The sequence below is a fragment of the Chaetodon trifascialis genome, chromosome 16, assembly GCF_039877785.1.
Source record: "Chaetodon trifascialis isolate fChaTrf1 chromosome 16, fChaTrf1.hap1, whole genome shotgun sequence".
Classification (NCBI taxonomy): domain Eukaryota; kingdom Metazoa; phylum Chordata; class Actinopteri; order Chaetodontiformes; family Chaetodontidae; genus Chaetodon; species Chaetodon trifascialis.
This window is the reverse complement of record NC_092071.1, coordinates 10,673,700-10,697,497: the sequence shown is the minus strand read 5'-3', so window position 1 is coordinate 10,697,497 and position 23,798 is coordinate 10,673,700. Positions and strand designations below refer to the sequence as shown.

Sequence of the window (23,798 nt, the reverse complement as noted above, 5' to 3'; positions counted from 1 at the left end):
ACTCCAGACAAAAAAACATTATTATATAGAGTATGTAAAGTAAAGCATGGATTGTTATGACTCCCAAAGAAATGGCTCACCCAAAGGGGTCTAACATAATAAAATGAGGAGTTGTTTCAGCAGAAAAAAAGGTTTATTAATACAAATGAACCAATCCACCAAAAAAAAAACAAAAAAAAAAAACAACCTCAACCAACAAAAGGACTGATGGGCCAGCCAAACTGAACAAAAGGAAGGAAAGAGCTCCAGACCAGCCCACATAGGGCCGTTGGATCAGGGTTCTTTCCTCTACCCTACAAACATAACCACTAAACCCTTAAAGAAAATAAAGCCATGAAAACAAGACTACTGGACCCATCAGAGAAAACAAACTAAACACAACATAAGCAATACAACGAAAAACAAACTGCTGCAGCTCCTGCTGTTTCCCAGGAAGGAGAGAAAGAGAGAAACCAGTCCCGTCCCCGCAGCGCCTTTAAAACCTGCCCCAATCAGGAACCCTCTGTCTCCACCTGAAAAGGGGCGGAGCAAAAGAAAAAGGTCAGTCACATTACAGATCACCACCAGCAGGCTGAGGACCGCATAACACCCCTACCCTAAGTTGCTGGACAGTGCCCTGTGAAAGACAAATGTTAATACAAAGTTTTTTATAGACATTGTTCAGTAAAGTGCCTATAGGCGTGACAAAGCGTCGGCCAGGACATTATCTTTGCCACGCTCGTGTCACACTTCCACATTAAAGGCCTGCAGCCGTAAACTCCAACTCATCAACCATCTGTTTTTATTTTGCATTCTATGCGAAAAGACAAGAGGGTTGTGGTCGGTGCAAACGACTACAGGAACACTGGATGAACCAACATAACTTCAAAGTGCTCCAATGACAGAACTAGTGCCCGCGCTTTTTGATTGTGGAATACCATTTCTGATGGCGGTCCAACTTCCACACACCGGCCCACACCGGTGTCACTTGCATCTACCGCCAACTTAAACGGCAGATCAAAGCAGAGTGCTGCCAGAACCGGAGCACTCAACAGCAAACTCTTAGTTCGCTCAAAAGCCAACTGGCAGGCATCAGACCACTTGAAACTGACTTTCGGGCTAAGCAGGTCAGTCAAAGGAGAGGCTACAGCAGAAAAATTCTTACAAAAGCCCCTAAAATAACTGACCATGGCCAAGTGACGACAGAGCTCAGTTCGGGTGGTTGGAACTGGAAACGTTATAATACTTTCCACCTTCGCCTGAGCAGGAGAAACCTGACCTCCCCCCACCACCTTCCCAAGATAAGTTGCAGTGGCCTGCCTGAACTCACACTTAGACAGGTTAACTGTCAAGTTAGCCTCTTTCAGACGGGAAAACACTGTCTGCAGATGATCCACATGTTCGGCCCATGAATCCGAACAAACCAAATCATCAAGATAGGCTTCACAAAAAGACAAACCAGATAGCACTACATTAATCAGTTGCTGGAACGTGGCTGGCGCATTACGCATTCCAAAAGCCATGACAATATACTGCAAGAATTCATCTGGCGTAACAAACGCTGAGACCTCCTTCGCTTGGTCAGTCAACGGGACCTGCCAGTACCCCTTTAACAAGTCTAACTTTGTAACAAACCTGGCACCCGTTACATGGTCCACACAATCCTCCATCCGCGGAAGAGGGTAACAGGTTTTGTCACGCTGTTAACTTTTCTGAAATCGATACAAAAGCAATCTTCACCATTAGCTTTATCCGCCAGCAAACATGAGGAACTCCATGCACTGGAACTGGGCTCAGCTATACCATGTTGTATCATGTAGTGTACCTGGTTACCTGGACGACGTTTGTCAGGATTGACACGATAAGGATGCTGCTTAATCGGCAGCGAGTCACCAACATCAATATCATGCATCAAGACATCAGTCCAAGAAGGAACATCAGAATTCAATATTCCTTTATTCGTCCCGCGAAAGGAAATTCCAAGACTCCAATTCCAAGACAAGAATTAGACTCCACCAAATCAACCAAGTCTGCCCCCTGCGGCTCAGGAAGATGGGCCAAATGAGTGTCAAGATTCTCTAAAATAACAGAGTTCGACAGCTTCCCATGAGTGAGAGCCACAGACAGCAGACTGTCATCTGTTTCAGAACTAGACAGCGCCCCCGGGATCCTGTCTGTCACCAGACTGACAAGCGGCACAGCGACTTCAGAACTAGACAGCGACACAGAGTTCATGGCTGTTTCACCTGTCACAGACTTGAGCTCTTTAACCTGGCATGACTTGTCCCTATCACAGTAGGATTTTAATATGTTAACATGAAAGACGCGTCTTACGACAGCGATCAGGAGTGGCTACCAGGTAATCTCTGTCACCCACCTTCTCCTTGATCAAGTAAGGCCCACTATAACATGCCTGCAAACGACAACGCCACCAAACAACACCAACACTTTATCACCGGGCTTGAACACTCTGCTTTTAGCATGGACATCAAACAATGATTTCATCCTAGCCTGGGCTGTCGTCAGGTTACTCCTGGCTATCTCACAAGCCCTGCATAGTTTAAATCTGAAGTCACACACGTAATCCAACAGATTTTTTCCCATCTATTCACACAACCACTGCTCACTCAGCTCTTTCAATGGACCACAAACAATATGAGCAAAAACCAGCTCCGACGGACTGAAGCCCAAAGACTCTTGAACGACCTCCTGAATGGAAAACACTTGTAAGTGCACCCCATCATCCCAGTCCTTCTCAAACTCCAGACAGTATGTGCGCAACATAATTTTTAACATTTGGTGGAAGCGCTCCAGTGTACCCTGACTTTCAGGATGATATGCACTGGAGTAACAATGCTTAATGTTCAGCCTCTTCAACACCTGGGCAAACACACAAGACATAAAGTTTGACCCTTGGTCCGTCTGCACAACCTTTGGCAGACCAAACAATGAAAAAAAACTTAGTCAAAGCATTCACCACCACAGGCGCTGTAATTTTTCGCAGGGGAAACACTTCTGGAAATTGGGTGGACGTACACATTACAGTCAAAAGAAACTTATTGCCAGACTTCGTTCTCGGAAGCGGACCCACACAGTCCACTAGGACATGTTCAAAAGGTTCACAGACAACCAGAATAGGATAAAGCGGAGCAGGAGGTATAACCTGGTTATAACCTGGTCCCAGCTACCTGACAGACATGACAAGACTTACAATAGCGGACAACATCTTTTCTTAACCCTGGCCAAAAAAAATGACTCAATATGTGGTCATACATTTTCTTAATGCCTAGGTGTCCAGCTGAAGGACTGTCATGTGGCAAACTCAAAATCTCCATCTGATATGGAACAGGAACAACAATCTGAGTCACAATACTCCAGTCATCCTCAGCAGATGAATTCAACGGCGTCCATTCAAGCATAAGCAATCCATCCCGCACAAAACAACCCATAGACAAAACCTCAACCTGGTCACCGGCTACTACAGCGTCAAACAGAGGAGAAACTCCTCTGCTGTCTGTCCTGGATGACCATCATCAACCACTCCCTACTCCCCCCCCTCCTGTGTGAGCCCTCTTCACACCTCCTCAGATTGCCAGACTAACTTTACTCCCCAACCTGAGGACTACACCACCCCTCCCCCGCCTGTCACCTCCACAGTTTGCTTCACTGCTGACTGGGTGAGAAGACAGCTGATGTGACTCTACTCTAACAAGGCTCCAGGCCCTGATGGTGTCAGCCCCAGGGTGCTCAAAGCCTGTGCCCCCCAGCTGTGTGGAGTTCTTCACCATGTCTTCAATGTGAGCCTAAGTCTCCAGAGGGTCCCCAAACCTTAGTCTCCAGAGGGTCCAGGAGACCCTGGAGAGACTCGTCCTGGAGCAGCTCCGGCCCATGGTCAAGCCAATCTTGGACTCCCTCCAGTTCGCCTATCAGCCCCGACTTGGTTGAGGACACCATCATCTACCTGCTCAACCGTGTCTACGCCCACCTGGACAAGCCGACGAGCACTGTGAGGTAATGTTTTTTGACTTCTCCAGTGCATTTAACACCATTCGTCCCGCTCTACTGGGTGACAAACTGACAACTATGCAGGTGGACGCCCCCCTAGTGTCCTGGATTGTGGACTACCTGACTGGCAGACCACAGTATGTGCACCTGCAACACTGTGTGTCAGACAGAGTGGTCAGCAACACTGGGGCCCCGCAGGGGACTGTCCTCTCTTCCTTCCTCTTCACCCTCTACACCACGGACTTCAACTATTGCACAGAGACCTGCCACCTTCAGAGGTTTTCTGATGACTCTGCGATAGTTGGATGTATCAGCAAGGGCGATGAGGATGAGTACAGGGCTGCTGTGGACAGCTTTGTCACATGGTGCGAGCAGAACCATCTGCAACTAAATGTGGCAAAGACCAAGGAACTGGTAGTAGTAGTAGTAGTAGTAGTAGTAGTAGTAGTAGTAGTAGTATAAATATTTTGGTTTTTTATATTGCTTTTATATATATATTTCTTTCTTTCTTTTCTAATTTCATTCTAATTCTATAATTCTATCTTGTATGGAGCACTGCTACAAAAACAATTTCCCCTCGGGGATCAATAAAGGAATCCTGAATCCTGAATAAAATAGTGTCTTTTGCTGCTCAGCAGCCAGCTGATCTCTAGACAGGGACACCGGTTTAATACCAGAAAAAGTGTCAAACGTATCCGAGTGCTCTTGTGGAACATGTAACACTTTCTCATCGGGCTCACACAGAAAGGTGTCACTCAAGGCAACATCCTCCCTCTTACTCATAGACCAAGTAACAGTGCAACTGGCCAGAGCCCTGGGACACCTTTGAGGCTTCTTAACTGGAGACTGCTCAACATGAACTAAAGTCACCTCAGGTGTGACTAGCACCTTTCCACCAGCCAAATCATTCCCCAGCAAAAACGAAATTCCTTCAATTGGAAGACTAGGACACCCGCCCACAGATACTACACCCAACACAAGAGCTGACTCAATAAAGGGTTTATGTAAAGGTAACATTACACCCCCACTCGTGCCAAAACCAGACACTGGAACTTTCGAACCCACAGCAGATGTCTCACTAAACGGCAAGAGTCCCTCCAAAATCAAAGACTGTGAAGCAGCACTGTCCCGCAACATTTTCTCTGGGTACTTCACATCACCATTATTCAAACAGACCACGCCGTCCATAAGAAATGGCACAAAATACGACAGGTCAGTTGACTCAGATCTCACAGGCTGATTCACTTCTCCAAGCGTTTTAACCACTGCCACTGGTTTCGCATCTCGCTTCTTCAACACTGGACAACCTGCAACAAAATGACCCTTCACTTGCAGTAGAAGCACATCACATTGTCTTACGTATTCAACTCCTGCTTTACAGGTTTAACTTCGCTCTCGGGTGAATTTGGACTCCTAACACTCTAGGCTCTCAAAAGGCTTAACGTTACTGAAAGAGCGATCTCCAAACACCGACTTATGAGTGAGGACATAATCATCAACGAGGACAGCGGCTTTACTTACGTCAGAAACTTTATTTTCATTTAAATAAGTTGCTACTTTCTCCGGAAGAGAGGATTTAAAGTCCTCCATCAAAATCAACTGCTTCAACTTCTCAAAATCTGTTACTCCAGTAGACGAGCACCAATGATCAAAAAGAGTTTCTTTTTCTCGGGTGAACTCAATATAGGGCTGCACGGTGGCGCAGCAGGTAGTGCGCGTGCCTCACAGCAAGAAGGTTGCCGGTTCGATCCCCGGGTCAGGCGGGGCCTTTCTGTGTGAAGTTTGCATGTTCTTCCCGTGCATGCGTGGGTTCTCTCCGGGTACTCCGGCTTCCTCCCACAGACCAAAAACATGCTCATTAGGTTAATTGATGACTCTAAATTGTCCATAGGTGTGAGTGTGAATGTTTGTTTGTCATTACATGTGGCCCTGCAATCAGCTGGCAACCGGTTCAGGGTGTACCCTGCCTCTCGCCCATTGTAGCTGGGATAGGCTCCAGCCCCCCGCAACCCCGAAAGGGATAGGCGGTATAGATAATGGATGGATGGATGGAACTCAATATAAGTTTGATGCCCTTTTTTTCTTAATTTTCGAAACTTTTGACGGTAAGCTTCCGGGACCAACTTGTATGCGCTGAGGACTGCAGCTTTCACCTTATCAAAATCTAAGCTGTCTTCAGCTGGAATAGAGGCGTAAACTTTCTGAGCTTTCCCACTCAACACGTATTGCAACAATAAAGTCTACATGGATTTCAGCCACTTCAAGGCGGATGCTACACGTTCGAAAACAACAAAATATTTGTCCACATCTTTCTCATTGAAATGAGGAACTAAGCGGATGTTCTTGCCTACATCAAAATCATTGGAATGAACAGTACCCGGCGAGACTAAGCCAAGCTCTAACTCACGCAAGCGAACCTGCTGCTCAGCCTCATCATTTCTAGGTCATTTAAATATTTGAGTTCTTTATCTTTTATCTGACAGACGCTGCAACTCAAGTTCGAGTTCTTTAAGTTCTATTACCTTGTCAAAAGATTTATTTGATCGCTCAGGTGACTTCGGTGTACTTTGTAACTGCTGCAAAATACCCTTATCTACTAAGGCCGTATACAGCCCCGCCTTCACCTCTTGCTTTTTCATCTGTTTAGACAGAGTCAGGGATTAAAAACTTAAACTGTTGTGCATGATCCCTCTGGGAGACACTAAAGATGGTCAACCCATGAAAAGCATGGGTGTAGAGCAAGTTGTGCCATAATTTGAATCATGTAACTGCAGTTACATGTACCTAAAGTCATGTTAGCTTGACCGCATGTTCCCGATGTCTCTCCTCACTTGATTGGTCCTCATTTATTCTATGGAGCAGTGAAAGACAGGTTTCCACATTATGAGCAATCAAGTTCCTCACTAATGCAAATTTAGTCTGATTCACCAGACCAAACTGTATTTTTTCAATAGGGTCAAATAGGGTTTTTGATTTGATGTTGGGTAGGTTGACTGACAAATAACTGAAGTAAGCAGGATGAAATAACTGTTCTTCAGGATGGTTTTAAGTCATTTGCTTGAAGAACTTAAGACTGGCTTTCTTTAGGCCTAGGTCATGAAGAATTAACCCAGGCAGGTTTTGGACTGGTCTTCTTTGTTTTTAATAGGCAAGAAAGCTGCTTAATCATATGGAGATCCTATTGACAAAACCTAGGGACGGCACAAATACAACAACAAATCTATGCTCATGGTCAGTAAACATGTAGATGAGTTTAAACAGTGTTACAGAGGTTAAGTGCAGAGTGGCAAATGAGTTACGAGCCAAGTATTTTGATGCCAAAAAGTTGAGTTTTGGTACAAAACAGTTTGTCTGTGTTTTGCATCAGTTTTGAGGGGTTTTCTTAGTAACTGTTGTTTGAAGAAATTGGTCCAACATTGAATTCAGTGCTCAGGATTTGAGTTTTCTCAAGACATAAATTGAACGCTGCTTTTACACACGAAAGGCATAAATGGATAAATAGTAATCAAACATCCACCCCTCATTGTCCTGTTGTTATTATGTTCATATGTCAGGATTTGGCATTCATCTTGTCCATGTCAATCTGTGCCTACACCTTATATTCAAACCCATGTTGTGCAACGTGCAACCTTTACTTCAGGTTGCTCTGCCAAATCTGACTGGGTGTTGACTTAATTGGCAATGAGCCATTCAGTTCTTGGTTTCTATGGTATGCAGTCAATGTGTATAAATTAGATGCAGTGTTTCTTCTTCAGGCACTTTGTCTTTGGACTTCACAACAGCTGCCAGAATCAAGTGTAACAGGTAAAAGCTGAATTTGCATGTTAATCATCTTTAATTTGCTAAGTTCAGTTTTACCTGAAAGGTGCTGACCAGTTTCTGTTTATCTGATTTCAGACACTCTGCTCTCCACCATGACAACCATCTGCGTGGAAATGATTCTATCTTCCTATGAGGAAGGAGATGACGGAAGCCCTTCTAACCCTCTCAAGTTTAAAGGCCAAGACTATGAGCAGATCAAGGAAGCTCTCCTCAGTGGAGGGGGGAAATTTGAGGATGAGCTTTTCCCAGCAAACCTTGAGAGCCTGGGAGAACTTGAGGGTTTCACAAAAGAGAGGCTCAGTGAGGTGGAGTGGCTTAGACCGCATGTAAGTCTACTTAAACATAATATAAAATGATCAATTTGATGTCGTGTTTTTGAAAGAAAAGGCTCATATGTCTCTGACCTTTAATAGGATCTTAATCCTGATGCATCATTCATCATGGATGGGGTTTCGAGGTTTGACTTCAAACAAGGAAAAGTTGGTATGCAATTTGAAGAACTTTTAATATTCTCCTCAACATTTGTGTTTGCAGTAGGTGGTTGACAGTAAAGCTCAGGCAAAAAGCCTTTGCCAGTGAAGGATTAGGTTAATTCTCTGGTGGTATGGTAATGTGTTTTGTGGTTGCCTGCAGGGAATTGCTGGTTCCTCTCATCTATTGGAGCGTTGACTTTTCGTAAGTCGCTGATGGAACGAGTGGTGCCCCAGAATCAGAGCTTCAAGGATAACTACGCTGGGATATTTCACTTCAAGGTAAAGCAATCTTTTCTTGTCAGTCAGTAAACTAAGAAGCCAAACAATCCTCAGCGGATCATGGAATATTTGTAGAATGTCTTATTCACGACAACGCCTCATTTCTCTTTTGAAGTTTTGGAGATTTGGGAAGTGGGTTGATGTTGTCATCGATGACTTGCTGCCAACACGCAATGGGGTACCTGTGTCAGTTTCCTCCAGTTCTGGAAAAGAGTTCTGGGCCCCTCTGATGGAGAAGGCATACGCCAAGTATGTGATGATTTATACGCACTGTACACTGAAATGAAAATACACAAAAATCTAAAAAGTGTCTAAAAGTGTCTATAATAATTCCTTGTCCCATTTCCTCTCTGTCTTTGTTTAAAGATCTTTGACACACTTGTTAACAGAGGCAAGAACATAAAAAATGTCTCAGGACAAAACCACGAAATCAGCAGTGCTAGATTCAAAGGTGGCCGTTTATTTTTTTGCTTCAGGATTTGTGGATCTTACGGAGACATGATTGCTGGAAACCCACCTGAGGCCTTCAAGGACTTCAGCGGGGGTGTCCATGTGAGCTACACTCTGTCCGACAGCCCATCTGACCTGTGGGATATCATGGACAGAGCCTTCCAGTGCGGGACCATGATGGGATGTAGTTCTTTTGGTGAGGTAAAAGACAGAATTAGGTTTCATTATTTTAAGACATGAAGGTCCAAAATCACATCATCCACTGTAAATGTGTGAAATGCATCTGTTTCAGGACAAAGGCGAACAAATTTTTAAAGAGCTTGGTGTGGTGGATGGTCATGCCTTCGCTGTGACTAAAGTCAAGCGGGTTTGTACATTACCAAGCATGTGTATAAGTACTGTCAGCCATTTTCACCTTGACTGTGAAACATCTGGTGATGATGATGATGATGATGATGATGATGATGATGATGATTGATCTGACAGGTGGAGAGTGAGGGGACGAGTGTGAATCTGGTGAGAATCTGGAACCCGTGGGGTAGGAAAGAGTGGAGCGGAGACTGGAGTGACAAGTAAGGAGCAGTGAAGCTGCAACAGAGTCAGTCTTAATCAAATGGTGTTACCTGCATGTAGTGAACAGTCCGGCCCTCCTCATGATGACCCCTGTAAAGTACTTTGCTGATTTGTGTCACAGGTCAGACTTGTGGACCACTGTGAGCGAAGAGGACCGTGACGAGTGTCTGAAAGTGCGCGACGACGGAGAATTCTGGTAAAACATTGAAAAAAGAAAACATTTAATGACTGCTGTTGTTTTCGGTTTATTAAGGGGGCAAATGTTTCCTGATCTGCAGCAGGTTCCTGGAACAGTAGAGGGTGCTGTATTTTTTCCCCCTCTGCATAAGAGGCCACAATCATTTACAATGGAACCCCCACCCCTTTAAGGAGAAAAACTGGTAATCGTTGTGAATGAGGGGAGACAAACCTTCTCCAGTTCTTTCTGCTCCTGTCCAGTGAAAGGTTTTGCATACAATGAGTCATTTAGCCATGTTTCAGTTAAAGCTACAATGGCACATTTCTGATTCCTGAATGTTGATGAACTGTTTAGTTTCATTTTACTGTTGCAGGACATTATATGTTGTGGGCAGACAGTGTTGGTGACGTTTGTGATTTATTATGTTCAAATTAAGAACAACTATTTAACTGTTATTGCATTGTGACCCCCAAAGCGTGATCAGAGAAGTGTGAGCTCCTGGTGAGACTCAGTGGGTCAGCTGATTAAAGCTATTGAGATGACAGGACAGGTGAACATAGTGACCTGTGGTGACCCCCTGAGTGCGTCCGGTCAGTGCTCAAGAACTGATCTGCTGCAGGTTGAAAAATATGACTGAGTTTATCGCTGAAAGCTTGATTGTTATCTACCACTGCTTCAGGATTAAGATGGAGGACTTTCGTGAGTATTTCGAGGACATGGACATCTGCTGCAACAGCCCCAACTTTGTGGAAGGTGATGACCGCCAGTGGAATTGTCATATGAAAGAAGGCCGCTGGGAAGCTGGAGTATCTGCTGGAGGCATCAGAAGTGACATAGGTGAGGTTCGATATTATAATTAATCATAATAATTATTGTTATAACCAGAGCACTCTGAAGTAGCCCTGGCTCACTTGGCGACTGCTGAAATCTGTGGTGATTTCTTCCAAAGGCTTCCAGTCCTTAACTGGAGTCTGTATTTTTCTAATGTCTAACAAAATATTTTAACACGCTAATGATACACTCTTGGATTTTGGAATTAATGCTAATTTCCTACTGGAAGTTATGTGAAAAGCTAGGTAGCAAATGCCAACATTTGCAATTTACAATACAGCAGAGAAACTTCAATCCTATCTTTGATTTACACTTTTGCTCTTGAGGTTTTTTGGAAAGGGAAAAAGACACAACCCTGCAAGCTCTTAAAGAGAATCACTTTCACTATTTACATATCTCTTCTGCAAACCCAAAGCTTGACAGGTCTGCCATGTTTTACTGTCGCTGAGCAAAACTTTGGACAATCACTGTTCAGAGGAGGCTAAGCCAAAAGTCAGCTGGAAAAACAAAATAAAGGAAAGTAACAGATCTGTCAGTGCTGTGACCACCTCATACTTTTCCCTCAGACGACTTCTGGACCAATCCACAGTACCGTCTCACAGTGGAGGTGGTGGACGGGTGGAGCGAGGGAGACAAGAACATCTTAGTGTCTCTGATGCAGAAGCATGATGAAGAATATCGCAGCAAAGTTTCATATCACTGCATCGGGTGCATCATCTACAAGGTCAGTGGCTTGTTATGTTTGTGTGTTCCTGACCTGTGAATAAGATATACCCATGGTCAGCAGGTGATTTGCTCAGGTTCAATAGAGGGGCCCGAGCATGCTCTCTGCTGCTGGGGGATGGCAGGTAAGCAGTGGGGGATGCATTTTGGTCATTGTGCTACCAAGAGAGATGACAACCCCCTCAAATCACCAGCTGCACATTTTTGTTGTGTATTTCTGATTCTGTGTGAATAGCAACCCATCTAATCTGACATCCTCATCCTTCTTTCTAAACAGGTGCCACCAGAGGTAATCACTCTGTTTTTCTTTTACAGAATTAATCAACGACATACAAATAGCCTCGATGCAGAGTGAATGACCCCTTTGTATTCTTTGCAGGCTCCCCAAGGGAAACTCCCAAGTTCAGTGCTCCAGTATGTGCAACCTCATCATGTCAGTTCCCTCTCGCCGGTAAGAGAAATCATCAAGTTGCACAGCTTGGAGCCGGGGGAATACGTCATCATTCCCTGCACGCTTTCGGCCGGCCAAACCGCAGACTTCCTCCTCACAGTCTATTCCAAGGGAGAGGCCAAGCTACAGCTGAGCGACGACTACTGAGAAACGGCTGATGCTTGTCATGCTTGGTGCTGGGGCAATTTATAATCATTAAGAGCCATTTATAATCCTCTGATTGATGTTAAACTACTTAATTCATTTGTGCTTATGAATGACAAATAGAATTCAGTGAAACAAATCAATAGTAGGCCATTTATAATTTCTGAATTCTTATTTACAAACCATTTACCACTTGGTAGCACACTTCTTTGTGATAGACTTCTTTGTGGGGTTTCAAGAATAAGTTACACCACTGTTTCCAACGATCAGGTGTTTTTGTGCTTTATTACAATATGCCAAACATTTAACCTGCTTTTCTGCTTTTTATAAAAATGTCTTTCAACAAACATCTTCAGAACAGAGTGAGTCCTCTTGCAATCTGAAGAAGAGAGAGAACCAGATTAGTCTTGGAATAAGAGAAAATGTACTCAGAGTTGAATAAAACTGCTTGGAAAATCTATAGTCACAACTCGTCATTCGTGCCATCTATATTGTCTCCATCACTGTTCAAAATCAGGTTAGCAAACAGCGGGTGGACAAAGATCATCTGATCTCAGGCTGAAGTGCAAACCACTGATTTAAAAAAAAAAATCAGTGGGTGGGATGAAATCAACTGACAAACCCCCACAGCTAACCCCTATTAATTTATATAACCCCTCTTTGTTACCACGCAGCTGACAATTTCCAGACACTTCTCATTTATTTAATCCAATTTATTTGCTCACTTTTTCCTTCCATCATGCTGCAAATATTTTCAGATTATACCAGAATACGAGTGACAATGGAGCCTAAATTAAGTCCAAGGAAACAATGCTCTACTAAACTTTACATTTTCCCAATTTATGATCATATAGGAGATTTCGACCCTTTTGAAACAGGCACATTTATATGAATGATATTTCATGCAAAAAACATGCACACATCTGCAGACTTCTGTGTAACAGGTTCACTGTCCTGAGTTTGAGTGGATGATCTTTGTATTTACTGCTGCAATGACCCAGTTTCTCCTGCAGGGGTCATCCTGAGCAGCCCCTTTGAGGGCTTTCTGAATGACATTTCCACAGTGCAGACATTTGCCTGGTCCTCTTGTTAAAGGACATGCTCAGTGTTATTTTCTTCTTACAAATCAATCACATGACTGTCTTACCACATGTAGCTTTGCAGGTATAACTCAGGCAGAGTCGTTGCAACCACTGGAATCAAATCTGAAGGATAAGAAAGGAAGTTAGTCTGCAGGTTATTCCATGCAGGCGTTCTGTGTGATGCTGCCATTTAATGTTCAGAAAACCGAGAGTCAACACTGAACAATCTGCCGGTAATTCCAGCTATTTCAGTTTAGATTTCATCATAACAAGGGACAACTGGCACTTGGGTGTTACAGTTTGAAAACTACCTGTCAAATTCACTCCAGAGCAGACTTCAGGGGACAGGATCAGACGGGCAGAAAGACCCCTGCAATACAACAAATGTGGAAAAATTAGGACAAATGTAGTTTGAAAACTAACCTTCTTTAAGCAGAGTTTTAAAAAGCCTCAGAAAAGTGGATTTAAGACAATCGTCAGTTGTCGCATCTGACGGCACTTCCTATTCCAGGTTTTCATCACTGACAAAGCCACTCAGGGACTCACTCTGCTCTGAGCAAATAAGCTTTTTAATTAAGTCACCATTGTACAACATGAGGATTCAGCAGTCTTTGATGAATTAGTCTTTATTGATCTCTGCAAACATGGAACGACGTCTGACTGATGCTCCATTTTTGACAATTTAATGTCGACTCTGAACAGACTTGCTGGCTGTAAATCAACCATTACATGATCAACATTTTTAAAGTCTGTTAGTGTGCTGACTTCCACACTACGAACATGCGAAGCCGATCCAAGCAATTACAAAATGTTTTCATTGTACAAAGGTGAGATTAAAAGCTTATTTGACTACATTTAAAACTCAAAGTCAAAACTAACTTACGAGGATCATCTTGAGAGATGCAGCTGTGAAGGAATCCTTCAGTGATCAGCTCAAACTGGGGACAGAAGAAAATTCAACATGGTGAAAAACCTGCCGATCAAGTCAATTTTGAGACGAGATGTTTCTGTAATTGTGTTCAGAAAACCAAAAATCACCACTGAACAATCTGCCGGTAATTCCAGCTTTTTCAGTTTAAGTTTCATCACAACAGAAGCAGCCAGTTGTTTTTTTATGACTGACAATGCACATTCACCTGCAGGACGTGAATCCTCTTCGGTCTGCTGGTTTAGTTGGGAGCAGATGGAAGAAAAAAAAGGCAACATTAGATATGCAACAGAGAAAGGAAAAATTGAGAACCAAGAGAAACACTCAAGATTCAGAAACGTGGATGAAATCGTCAGTTGTCGCATCTGACGGCACTTCCTACTCAAGGTTTTCATCACTGCAAAGCTTCACATACAGGACTTAACACATTACTGAGGATGAGTTAACTTACCAATCATTCAGGCCTGTGGTCATCAGCAGGCGCGTTTTCCTGGTCTCAACATCTCTTATGGAGGTTTTTCAGCTACAGGACGAAAGGAGTACGATTTGTTAAGTTACATTTAAAATCAATTTGCTGCGACAAATAACTGCATCGTCTGATGTTCAGAAAACCGAGAATCACCACTGATCAATCTGCCGGTAATTCCAGCTATTTCAGTTTAGATTTCATCACCACACGGCTATGGCATATTTTACATCAGTGGAAGTGAATTATCAAACCAACCTGAGTCTTGACTTTCCATCATCGAGAACAGGCCGCTCATGAGCATGAGTCTTAAAAAAAGAAAAGAAATACAATAAGTACCATTCATATTCAGTTTGAGATGTTCAAGCAACACGTTCAGTTTCAGGCTCAGAACAGTGAGTATGAAACATCGTCAGTTATCGCATCAGACGGCACTTCCTATTCACAGGTTTCATCACTGACACAAGCGCTTTGAGACATCAGATGTTTCACTTCATCGTCACTCACCTCCCACAGACACAAGACCCTCATGTATCCAATATGGGATTTGTTGAACTCGTGCAAAGAGCTGCCAGTCTGAAGTCCACCTGAGGAAAGACAAGGCATTCAGGGTTTAAAAAGCTGAACCTTTTGGGACCAGAGGCTGACATTATAACCAATATCAGTCAAATATTTATTCAGCCGTTCCTTAAGTTTAAAAACACGGCTATGAAAAAGATATCCAAATATCCAGAAGTCGAACTTTCAAAGCGTCTTCACTGACTTTGACAAGAAAAGCGAGTTTGTTGAGTAAAAAGTTCAATATCTGCAGTGATGTTTGAACAAGTCACTCTTCAAAAGCGAGGCTAAACGAAAAAGACGATTGAAACTCACTTGTCTTTCGTCTTCTCCATATTTCGGTCCTCTACACGTGGCTGCTTGAGGCCCGGCGGGAGAAATTTAATGTTGCACCTTGTTTTAAGTTGTGTGGGCCTGAATTAATGACAGCTGTAAATAAATTAATATTGCCGAGGGACGACGAAATATCACCAACTACAGAAGAATTCAAAAGGGACAGGATGGTTGTAGGCGAAGGATTTATATGTTAACGTCGCAGGAATATGACGTTTCATGTTCTATAGCTCTTAGTCGCGCGACAAATCGACACGAAAGGCGCTCTGTCGCCACCTGTTGTACCGGAGTGTGAACATCATGACCTTAAATTGTGTGTGTGTGTGTGTGTGTGTGTGTGTGTGTGTGTGTGTGTGTGTGTGTGTGTGTGTGTGTGTGTGTGTGTGTGTGTGTGTGTGTGTGTGTGTGTGTGTGTGTGTGCGTGTGTGTTAAATTAATTTACAGTACGTAAAAACTGATTTAAATTTAATTGCTAATCATCTCAAATGTTGATTCTCTTCAAATGACACCTGCCTCCTCGCTTGTATGACCTCTTGAGAGTTCAATAAAGTTGCAGAGAGGGACAAAAACACTCGTCTTTTTGTTCTGTTTATATTAATGTGTCCTGAGGATATCTAAATAATGACAGTAAAAGACAGTAAAAGTAGCAATACCACAGTGCAGAACTTTTACGTTAAAGTAAGTCGTGCTCAAGTAACAATGGCAGTATTTGCATCAAAATATTCTCAAAGTACCAAAAATAAAACTCATAATACTTAATATACATAACGTCCTAAATATTTAACCACCTTGTGTTTCACCTCCTCACTACTTACTTGTACACTTGTAGCCTCATCTCATTTGCGGTTACATAAATGAAAATATGAATCATCAGTAAGTCAGAGCACACTGCCGCCGCAGGGTGGCGCTGTTTGACAGGTTACTCTCTGGTTTTCTAATTACACGGACATTCTCATGAAGCGCGTGTTAATCTGTCTGGACACTCAGCGCGTTCCTGTGAGCCTCATTTTGTTGAGGATTTGCTTTCTCGGCAGACTTTGGACATCACATCACATCACATCACATCTCCAGAGCCAGAGCACATTTCCTTCAGCGTTTACTCTTCAGCAGTTTCAGGTAAAGCTGTAAACTTACTCAAACCTTTAATCCTGTATGTAGAGTGTTTGTGTTTTACACAAAGTTTGCAAAGTTTACCTTAATTTGCAAACACAGTCTGTGTCTATCACAGCTTCCTTCAAGCTTGGCCTTAACTGTCCAAAGAGAAAAGACACATTAAAAAAGAAAATGCTGTTTGTGTTACAGTCATAAAACAAGACAATTCCTTTAATTGGACTAGTCCACTGAATCATTAAAATTTTCCAGGGATGTTTAACATGGTTGTTCACTGCAAACAGCTTCTGTTTCAAGATGGAAAAGCAAAGAAATCTGTTTCACTGAACAGTCTGCGTATTACTGTTACCAACATGTTCTCTTTCTGATATTTGCTCTATTTTCAGGAGAAGCTGGAAGACATAATCGTGTCCATTCCTGCTTTTTGTGCGAAGGGTGGTAGAGAATAAAGAAAGTGAAGTGTGTGTGTGTGTGTGTGTGTGTGTGTGTGTGTGTGTGTGTGTGTGTGTGTGTGTCTTCTTTAAGTGAATGAAAAGTGTGTCTGCTGTCAGTGAGAGTGGCAGCTTGACGGTTTGTGTGTGTGCGTGTGTGTGTTGATCCACTGCAGCAACATGTTGCATCCTGTGAAGAAGGACCGGATCATTACTCAGCTCCCAAGGGTCAGTAACACACACACACACACACACACACACACACACACACACACACACACACACACACACACACACTTTTGGAGACATTACAAGGACAGTGATTTCGTGGAGACTTAGCCTAACCTTAAACACTGATCCAAAAGTCAGCTTTTTCCTAGTTGGGGGACATGTTTTTTGTCCCTAATTGGACAAGCCGTCTCCAACTAACTGTAACTCAAGTATGAAATGCAGCCCTGAAAGTAGTCTAAGTCAGAAACACAACACACACACACACACACACACACACACACACACACACACACACACACACACACACACACACACACACACACACGCTCTGTAATGCAATTACAGCTAACAGTATTACTATTGATGACACGGCTATTAAGAGTCTCAAATGCTGCTTTTTTCTTGTCTTCAACATTACAAAATGCTGTTGTCTTCAGAGACCAGCGGACCTGCAGTACTGGTGATATTTTTGTTTGAACTCCACTTGGAGGCTGTGAATGTTCCTCTGTGAGCTCAGAGAGTTGATGACCAGATACATTTTAGAAAGTTAGTGTGGTCAAAATGAAAGCAGGGCCTGTTTCTAGGGCTAATGCTTTTTTCCATCAGCGTCTCTCTGTGTCTGACTAATCCCACTTTCTTTACAGTGTTTTAGTCCAAACGCAGCGCTCCACACCAAAGATGGCTTCCACCCACAGGTGAAGGCCGTGTGTCAGGTGCAGAAGACAGGCACAGTGAGGTGAGCTCACAGACGGCACACGCTGCCTCTGCACACTGTGATATGTGTTTGAATTAAACACATTAGCTCTGGCAGGGCCCTTTAAATCATGCTGTCTGCTGTCAGCTGACAGCCACCGACCTCACCCATCACATCTGACTGCAGTGATCTGATGTTTTTTTTTTTGAAAGGATAAGGCTGGTGGTACTCTACATTTCTGTCATTTTTAACAGATTACATTAAAAAACCCTGACGCATCAGATGGTTTGTTACACAGAACCATCTGCGAAGCCGTGCGTGGCGACAGCAGGCAAAAAATGAATGATCAACCATCTGTCTGTCACTGTCTATCACAGGCTAACTTCAACCAATCAGATTAACAAACCATATGACGTAGCAGGACTCTTGCTGAAGCCAGTCGGGAGAAGAGTGGAAACATTTGCTCTTCTTTCAGTAAAGAAATACTCTCTAATATAAGTTCTAATATAACTGATGCTATAGCAGCAGCTCTGCTAACCTCTTTAGGAGCTGCCATTATTGTTTTAGAATGAATAGTCGCTTCTCTTGCTGTCGTCATACCTAAAGCACGCCAGTACTTTAGCACGCTGATTGATCAGAAACAACTGTAGTTTCACCATAAATGCATAACTTAAAATCTGGCAAAATGGATTTTCAGGTTGTGTGATCTCGTGAATCCAGCTGCCTCTTCTATCTGTGGCTCTAAATCCTGATAAACTAGTCGCAAATGTGCAATTTCACTTTTAAAAAAGGCTCATTCAATTCTTAAATCAGCTGGGCACTGCAGCATTTAGTACATGTTACTCAAACAGAGGTAATTTGTTCATTTGTTGGGGACTATTTTCAGCTGCGTAGTAATACACGTTTGGTGCTCTTGTGAGCAGCAGGACAGTGCATGCGGGGCCGGCTCACTGATGTGTTTTAATCATATAAGGACAGCAGCAGGGAAGAAGGAAGAAGATGAGCAGTCTGAGAGAATATATGTTAATTGTGTTGGTTAATAGGATCAATTCATTGTTGGTTTCATGAGATTTGTTAACATTAAGAAAATACAGAATATCACCAGACTTCAAGGCCTCACGCCAAAGTCTCCACATTGCAATGGTAGCCCTCTACTGTAATTCTCATGGTTTACCCATGACACAGACAGTAGCTTCTGAGCAGGTTCTTTATTTCTAACCTGTCGAAACAAAGCTTCTATCTCTCTTCCTCTCTCATAATCAGATTTATACTAACAAAAAAAGCTTGTGCCTCACACACACAAAGGAAATGTTTTATGACTCTGAATTGATTCAGTATTTTTTTGCAGAAAGCAAAGTCTCAGTACATTTATTGAATTAAAATGATAGAGCAAGTCTGCGCTGTGCTTTTTTAAGATAGCCAATGAATGTCAAAGCCCGGCATTAACAGATAATCATCCTTTTGAAAGGCTTAAGAGAGCCTCGATCGTGCCAATTTTCCCTTTTCTTTGTGAGATCTGTGGAGCGGCTGCTTAAACCTAAGCTAATTAAATTATTAGAATGATTCATCTTTAATATAAGAGCAGACTGAGGTCCATGAAGGGCTCTGTGCATTAAAGGTTAAAGCTTCTTATTTGAGAATATAAAAGATTTAGGCGTAATGTTCAAGGGGTTAATAAGTGTCAGCTCCTGCAGGCTGTCTGCATGTTGCTGTGTGTTTCATGCTGCTGTTGAATGACAACTTCAGCTTTCTGTTGCCAGCTTCAATATCGCCAAAGTCATCGTAGTGGGAGACGTCGCAGTTGGGAAAACGTGTCTGATCAGCAGGTAAGAAGCAGCATGAATAATTAGAGCAGATTGTGTGGCTGTTTTTAGATTTGAACAACGGCTTTATTGCCCGTTGAAATGTTTCTTTTGTAGCTGCAGTGCTTTCAGGTTTTGTTCCACAAAAACATGGTTGAACCTAAATGTGTTTCAAGCTGAGGATGTACGTGATAGATAATTAAATCAGATTTAGATAAAACTGATCCCTTTACTGATGAAATTGCTTTGTCGCAGAGCTAGTTGCTCAACACACAGTTAGAGAAAGGGATAAAACAGTTCATAGTTTAGATTTTATGTGCATTTTATAGGCAAAATAATCCATGAAACTAGTTGATAGTTGAGAGATTAGTGGATAATAATAGTGATGTCTGCTAGTTGCAGCCAATATAACTGTATAACCTGGCTGTTCTCTTGTTCCTGTAAGGTTCCGCAAGGGTGTGTTTGATAAGAACTACAAAGCAACCATAGGGGTGGATTTTGAGATGGAGCGTTTCGAGGTGCTTGGTGTTCCCTTCAGTTTACAGCTGTAAGTATGCTGCTTTGCCACAGAGAGACACTGAGTTCATAGACTGAGCCCTAAACAAACTGATTCTCTTACTGTGCTGACTGTCATCAGGGTAAAAAAGGTCCATGAGCTCTTATTAATGCTGCCTGACCTTCATTAGATCATATATAATGTCTGAACAATCTGTATCTAAACAAAATCACGATTGGATCATTTTGAGGCTGTACATCATCCTCTGGATTTGATTAGCTTGTTATTAAGACTGTAAAGTGGGCCTTAAATTACATGGCTTTGGTTGACGAGTTAAAGGAATTTTAAGGTTAATTTCCCACAGAGACAGACTTCATTTTAATGAGGATTTAATGAGCTCAACCCAAAAGGTCAGTGAACCCTCACAGCTGTATAACACAGTCATACTCCTTCAAATAATCAAGTATTTTTCGTCTTATACTCTATTAGCTCTCTAAATTTTATCCATGCATGCTTCCCAGAGGATGGATCCCACTGATGTCGGTGATCCTCTGCTTTTTCCTCTTACATATCGACATCTGTGGGATGGATTGCCGTGAAATTTGGTACAAACATTAATGTTCCCCTCCGGATGAAGTGTGGTAACGCGATGCCTTATACTTTCTTCTAGCGCCATCATCAGGTCAAAGTATAAACTGCATTCCCATCAGCCTGAGCTGTACCTTTTATTTAGTGCTACTGAGCAAATGTTAGCATGCTAACGTGCTAATCTAAGGTGGTGAACATGGTGAACATTATAGCTGCTAAAACATCAGCATGTTGGCAATGTCATTGTTAGCATGCTAATGTTAGCATTCAGCTCAAAGCCTCACTAAGTCTTCTGTGCAGTTGTTTGCTCTCGTCTTGTTTGAATAAAGCCTGTCTCCTTCCTTCATCTCTACCAAACACAATGAGGACAATTAAAGCTGATCTGATCTGCTTCAGGTGGGACACAGCAGGTCAGGAGCGCTTCAAGTGCATCGCTTCAACATACTACAGAGGAGCACAAGGTGAGTTTATCTCTATGATCACACACACACTTCCCGCTGTGCTCTTTGTTTGATGTTGTTGTGTTCATAATGTTTGTCTTGTCACATTTTTCCAGCCATTATCGTGGTGTTTGACTTGAGCAGTGTGAGCTCTTTAGCACATGCCAGGTAAGGAACCCGCCATTATGATCCGATTATTATACCATTAAAATGCCATTTGAAGACTGATAATCGTGTGTTTGTGTGTGTGTGTGTGTGTGTGTGTGTGTGTGTGTGTGTGTGTGTGTGTGTGTGTGTGTGTAGGCAGTGGCTGGAGGACGCCATGAAGGAAAATGACCCATCCAGTGTTTTACTGTTCCTTGTTGGTACCAAGAAGGACCTCAGTGTGGGTGAAATTCATCAAAGATGACTACTGTTTGGTCAATTTGTTCATCCATTAACATAAAATTTACTAGCAACAATTTTGCTAATTAATTAAAATGTGAGGATTTGCTGGTTCAATTGGTTTTCTCTCATTGTGAATTGAATGTCTTTGGGTTTGGGGCTTCTTTTTATAGCCCCAATTAAGAATGAAAATAAATGATCAGTAGATAAATAATGAAAATAACCATTAGCTGCAACCATGAAAACAGCTAACAGCTAATAATGTTGCGTTTCAACACAGCTTTTCTTTTAGTTTATCATCAGCTTGATCTTATAGTGACCACTGGCTGAAGCTTTGCTTCACCACTTTCCTTCACCCCCCTGATCCCATTCACTGTATTTCCCTCCTCAGTCTCCGGATCAGCTGTCTCAGATTGAGCAGGAAGCCATCAGACTCTCAGAGGAAATCAAAGCAGAGTACTGGGCCGTGTCCGCCAAGTCGGGTGGGAGTCAAACACACGTTAACTTGAACAAATCCTCATCTCCCACCACATGATCCGGCTTTTCAGTTTTGCTTTAATCCTCCTTTTGTCTCGCTAAACTCTCATCTCTTCATTGTTCCAGGAGATGGTGTCAGGGATTTCTTCTTCCGTGTGGCATCTCTGACTTTTGAGGCCAACGTTTTGTCTGAGCTCGAGAAAAGCGGCTCGAGGCACGTCAGCGACATCATCAGTGAGTCAGTTTGCTCAGTAAAGTCTCATTATTGAGAAACCGGCCTCATATTCAACTATTTCTTTGATTCATTGACCGGCTAATTAGTTCCCCAATTTCTGGGAACTATTGTGCCAAGTTCTCAGTAATGATGACAGCCTCGAGGTTTTTGTTTTAATCAATCTCGTGTGGTTTGTAAGAGTTTCAAAAGCTCAAAGGTCTCAGATTTTTCTCAGGGTGCAGAGAATCTTTCATCTGTTGCTGAAGCTTGATGATCAATTTTTGTCATGACACATATGAAGCATTACGTCAGTCTATGCTGTGTGGTTCTTGCATTTCTAAAATTTGGATAAAAACATTTAGAGGACACAGTTTTTTTCTTATTGTCAACAAATCTGATAAAAAAAAACTAATTAAGGAATGTCTCCCAGTTCAACAGTGTGGCCCACATTGTGAATTTAAATGTCAAAAATGTGACATCTGCTTGATTTTTACCTCTGTTGCTCACAGGGCTCACAGACAGCAGCGAGGCCAATCAAGCGCCCACCAAGAGGAAGTCCAACTGCTGCTGATGAGGGAACCAACGACCTGGACGCCGGCCTGGAAACACTGCACCAACTACACAGCTACACGAAACGGCCCACTGAAGGAGAAAATGAAACAAAATTAATCTCAGCACGCTCAGTGTGGAGATCATGAACGGACCCCAGAAAAACAATGTCTTATCAAGCAAATGATGTTTGTGGCATTCTGCTAACGGCCTGAGAGGAAGTCACAGGTTTGACATGCTGAGGTCTGAGTTGAGGCTGTAAACAGTCAGTCAGCACAAAGACTAACTTAAGTGTCCTGTCAGGAATGTTTCCACTGCTGGCCGGCGATGCAACAAGTAAAGCTTTGTGATATGCTTGATAAACATCCATCAAAAGAGGAAGATTATTCCCCTCCAGATCTTTTAAACTACTTTCATGATGCTTCACAAACACGTGAAGCCACATTTTTTCCCATTACTGGACAAAATGCCACTATGAAACCAAATTTTTTATTTTTTATTTTTGGTTTCCTCAGCTCCCTCACTGGTCTCCTGTCATGTGTCTGTGCTGCTAATGTGATGCGTACGCCGTCTCCCATGACCACGGTCACACCCACAAAGCATCTCTCTCCTCTGACATCAGGGTTCTCATGATCGCAAAAATGGAGGGATTGTTTGCAGGAACAGGAAGGAGCAGCAAATTGATTTCCTCACTCTGTAAAGTCAGACAGGAAGAAGAAGAAATGTGTGCATTCACGAGCCTGCTATTGTCCTCGTCTCCTATCAAACATAGATCTACTTTTATTCCAGCTCATAAATGATTAACTGTAAATAAACTGGTTTTTGTCACTGTGTTGTCCTTCTGTCAGACAGCGAAATACAAAGCTTAAAGGTTGGGAAAATTCTTCACATTCTGTTCAAGCTAATCGTATTTCTACCATGAAAAAAATCAGGAATGCCAACACACACACACACACACACACACACACACACACACACACACACACACACACACACACACACACACACACACACACACACACACACACACACACACACACACACACACACGCTCACACTTCCATGTACATCACATGTCCAGAGCGCCAGTTTGTTCCCCAAATTAGC

General features: G+C 42.7%; 2 protein-coding genes, 1 long non-coding RNA gene and 6 other non-coding genes across 11 annotated transcripts; 2 read left to right on the top strand and 7 right to left on the bottom strand.

The window, feature by feature from the left end:
* Positions 1-7,898: 7,898 nt before the first annotated feature.
* LOC139345012 (calpain-1 catalytic subunit-like) lies at positions 7,899-11,911 on the top strand. The gene is made up of 12 exons (XM_070983459.1): positions 7,899-8,132; positions 8,220-8,289; positions 8,440-8,558; positions 8,674-8,807; positions 9,035-9,209; positions 9,301-9,375; positions 9,495-9,580; positions 9,703-9,777; positions 10,439-10,596; positions 11,157-11,314; positions 11,591-11,602; positions 11,693-11,911. The coding sequence occupies exons 1-12, from the start codon at positions 7,899-7,901 to the stop codon at positions 11,909-11,911; spliced, it is 1,515 nt and encodes a 504-aa protein (XP_070839560.1).
* A 256-nt stretch (positions 11,912-12,167) lies between these two features.
* Positions 12,168-15,503, bottom strand: LOC139344802 (uncharacterized). Of its 3 annotated transcripts, XR_011603178.1 has the most exons (9): positions 15,258-15,496; positions 14,892-14,971; positions 14,643-14,692; positions 14,370-14,441; positions 14,127-14,154; positions 13,874-13,928; positions 13,302-13,360; positions 13,056-13,113; positions 12,168-12,287 (listed from the first exon to the last, which is right to left on the bottom strand). It is a non-coding gene; the product is annotated as an uncharacterized lncRNA (long non-coding RNA). The 3 variants fall into 3 exon arrangements; XR_011603177.1 differs by having other exon boundaries at positions 12,168-13,113; positions 15,258-15,503; XR_011603179.1 differs by lacking the exons at positions 14,127-14,154; positions 14,370-14,441; positions 14,643-14,692; positions 14,892-14,971; positions 15,258-15,496 and having other exon boundaries at positions 13,874-14,046.
* Positions 13,186-13,259, bottom strand: LOC139345313 (small nucleolar RNA SNORD65). The gene has a single exon (XR_011603202.1). It is a non-coding gene; the product is annotated as a small nucleolar RNA SNORD65 (small nucleolar RNA).
* Positions 13,439-13,516, bottom strand: LOC139345306 (small nucleolar RNA SNORD49). Its single transcript, XR_011603196.1, has one exon. It is a non-coding gene; the product is annotated as a small nucleolar RNA SNORD49 (small nucleolar RNA).
* Positions 14,008-14,081, bottom strand: LOC139345318 (small nucleolar RNA SNORD65). Its single transcript, XR_011603207.1, has one exon. It is a non-coding gene; the product is annotated as a small nucleolar RNA SNORD65 (small nucleolar RNA).
* On the bottom strand, positions 14,248-14,320 carry LOC139345320 (small nucleolar RNA SNORD49). Its single transcript, XR_011603209.1, has one exon. It is a non-coding gene; the product is annotated as a small nucleolar RNA SNORD49 (small nucleolar RNA).
* LOC139345315 (small nucleolar RNA SNORD65) lies at positions 14,520-14,593 on the bottom strand. The gene has a single exon (XR_011603204.1). It is a non-coding gene; the product is annotated as a small nucleolar RNA SNORD65 (small nucleolar RNA).
* Positions 14,775-14,846, bottom strand: LOC139345322 (small nucleolar RNA SNORD49). Its single transcript, XR_011603211.1, has one exon. It is a non-coding gene; the product is annotated as a small nucleolar RNA SNORD49 (small nucleolar RNA).
* A 1,268-nt stretch (positions 15,504-16,771) lies between the features above and the next one.
* rab34b (RAB34, member RAS oncogene family b) lies at positions 16,772-23,518 on the top strand. Its single transcript, XM_070983195.1, has 10 exons — positions 16,772-17,044; positions 17,692-17,783; positions 19,502-19,567; positions 19,989-20,090; positions 21,024-21,088; positions 21,184-21,235; positions 21,371-21,452; positions 21,843-21,933; positions 22,055-22,162; positions 22,652-23,518. Exons 1-10 carry the CDS (start codon positions 16,997-16,999, stop codon positions 22,711-22,713), a joined length of 768 nt encoding a protein of 255 aa, XP_070839296.1. The 5' UTR covers positions 16,772-16,996; the 3' UTR covers positions 22,714-23,518.
* The last annotated feature ends 280 nt before the right edge of the window (positions 23,519-23,798 follow it).

What these genes read in the sequence shown, in the direction of transcription:
- LOC139345012 (XM_070983459.1), top strand. Translation starts at nt 7,899, where the DNA reads ATGACAACCATCTGCGTGGAAATGATTCTATCTTCCTATGAGGAAGGA. An exon ending in TGGAGTGGCTTAGACCGCAT is followed by an intron (nt 8,133 to 8,219) that starts GTAAGTCTACTT and finishes GACCTTTAATAG; the next exon opens with GATCTTAATCCTGATGCATC. An exon ending in CTGTGACTAAAGTCAAGCGG is followed by an intron (nt 9,376 to 9,494) that starts GTTTGTACATTA and finishes TTGATCTGACAG; the next exon opens with GTGGAGAGTGAGGGGACGAG.
- rab34b (XM_070983195.1), top strand. Translation starts at nt 16,997, where the DNA reads ATGTTGCATCCTGTGAAGAAGGACCGGATCATTACTCAGCTCCCAAGG. An exon ending in ATACTACAGAGGAGCACAAG is followed by an intron (nt 21,089 to 21,183) that starts GTGAGTTTATCT and finishes ACATTTTTCCAG; the next exon opens with CCATTATCGTGGTGTTTGAC. An exon ending in GTACCAAGAAGGACCTCAGT is followed by an intron (nt 21,453 to 21,842) that starts GTGGGTGAAATT and finishes TTCCCTCCTCAG; the next exon opens with TCTCCGGATCAGCTGTCTCA.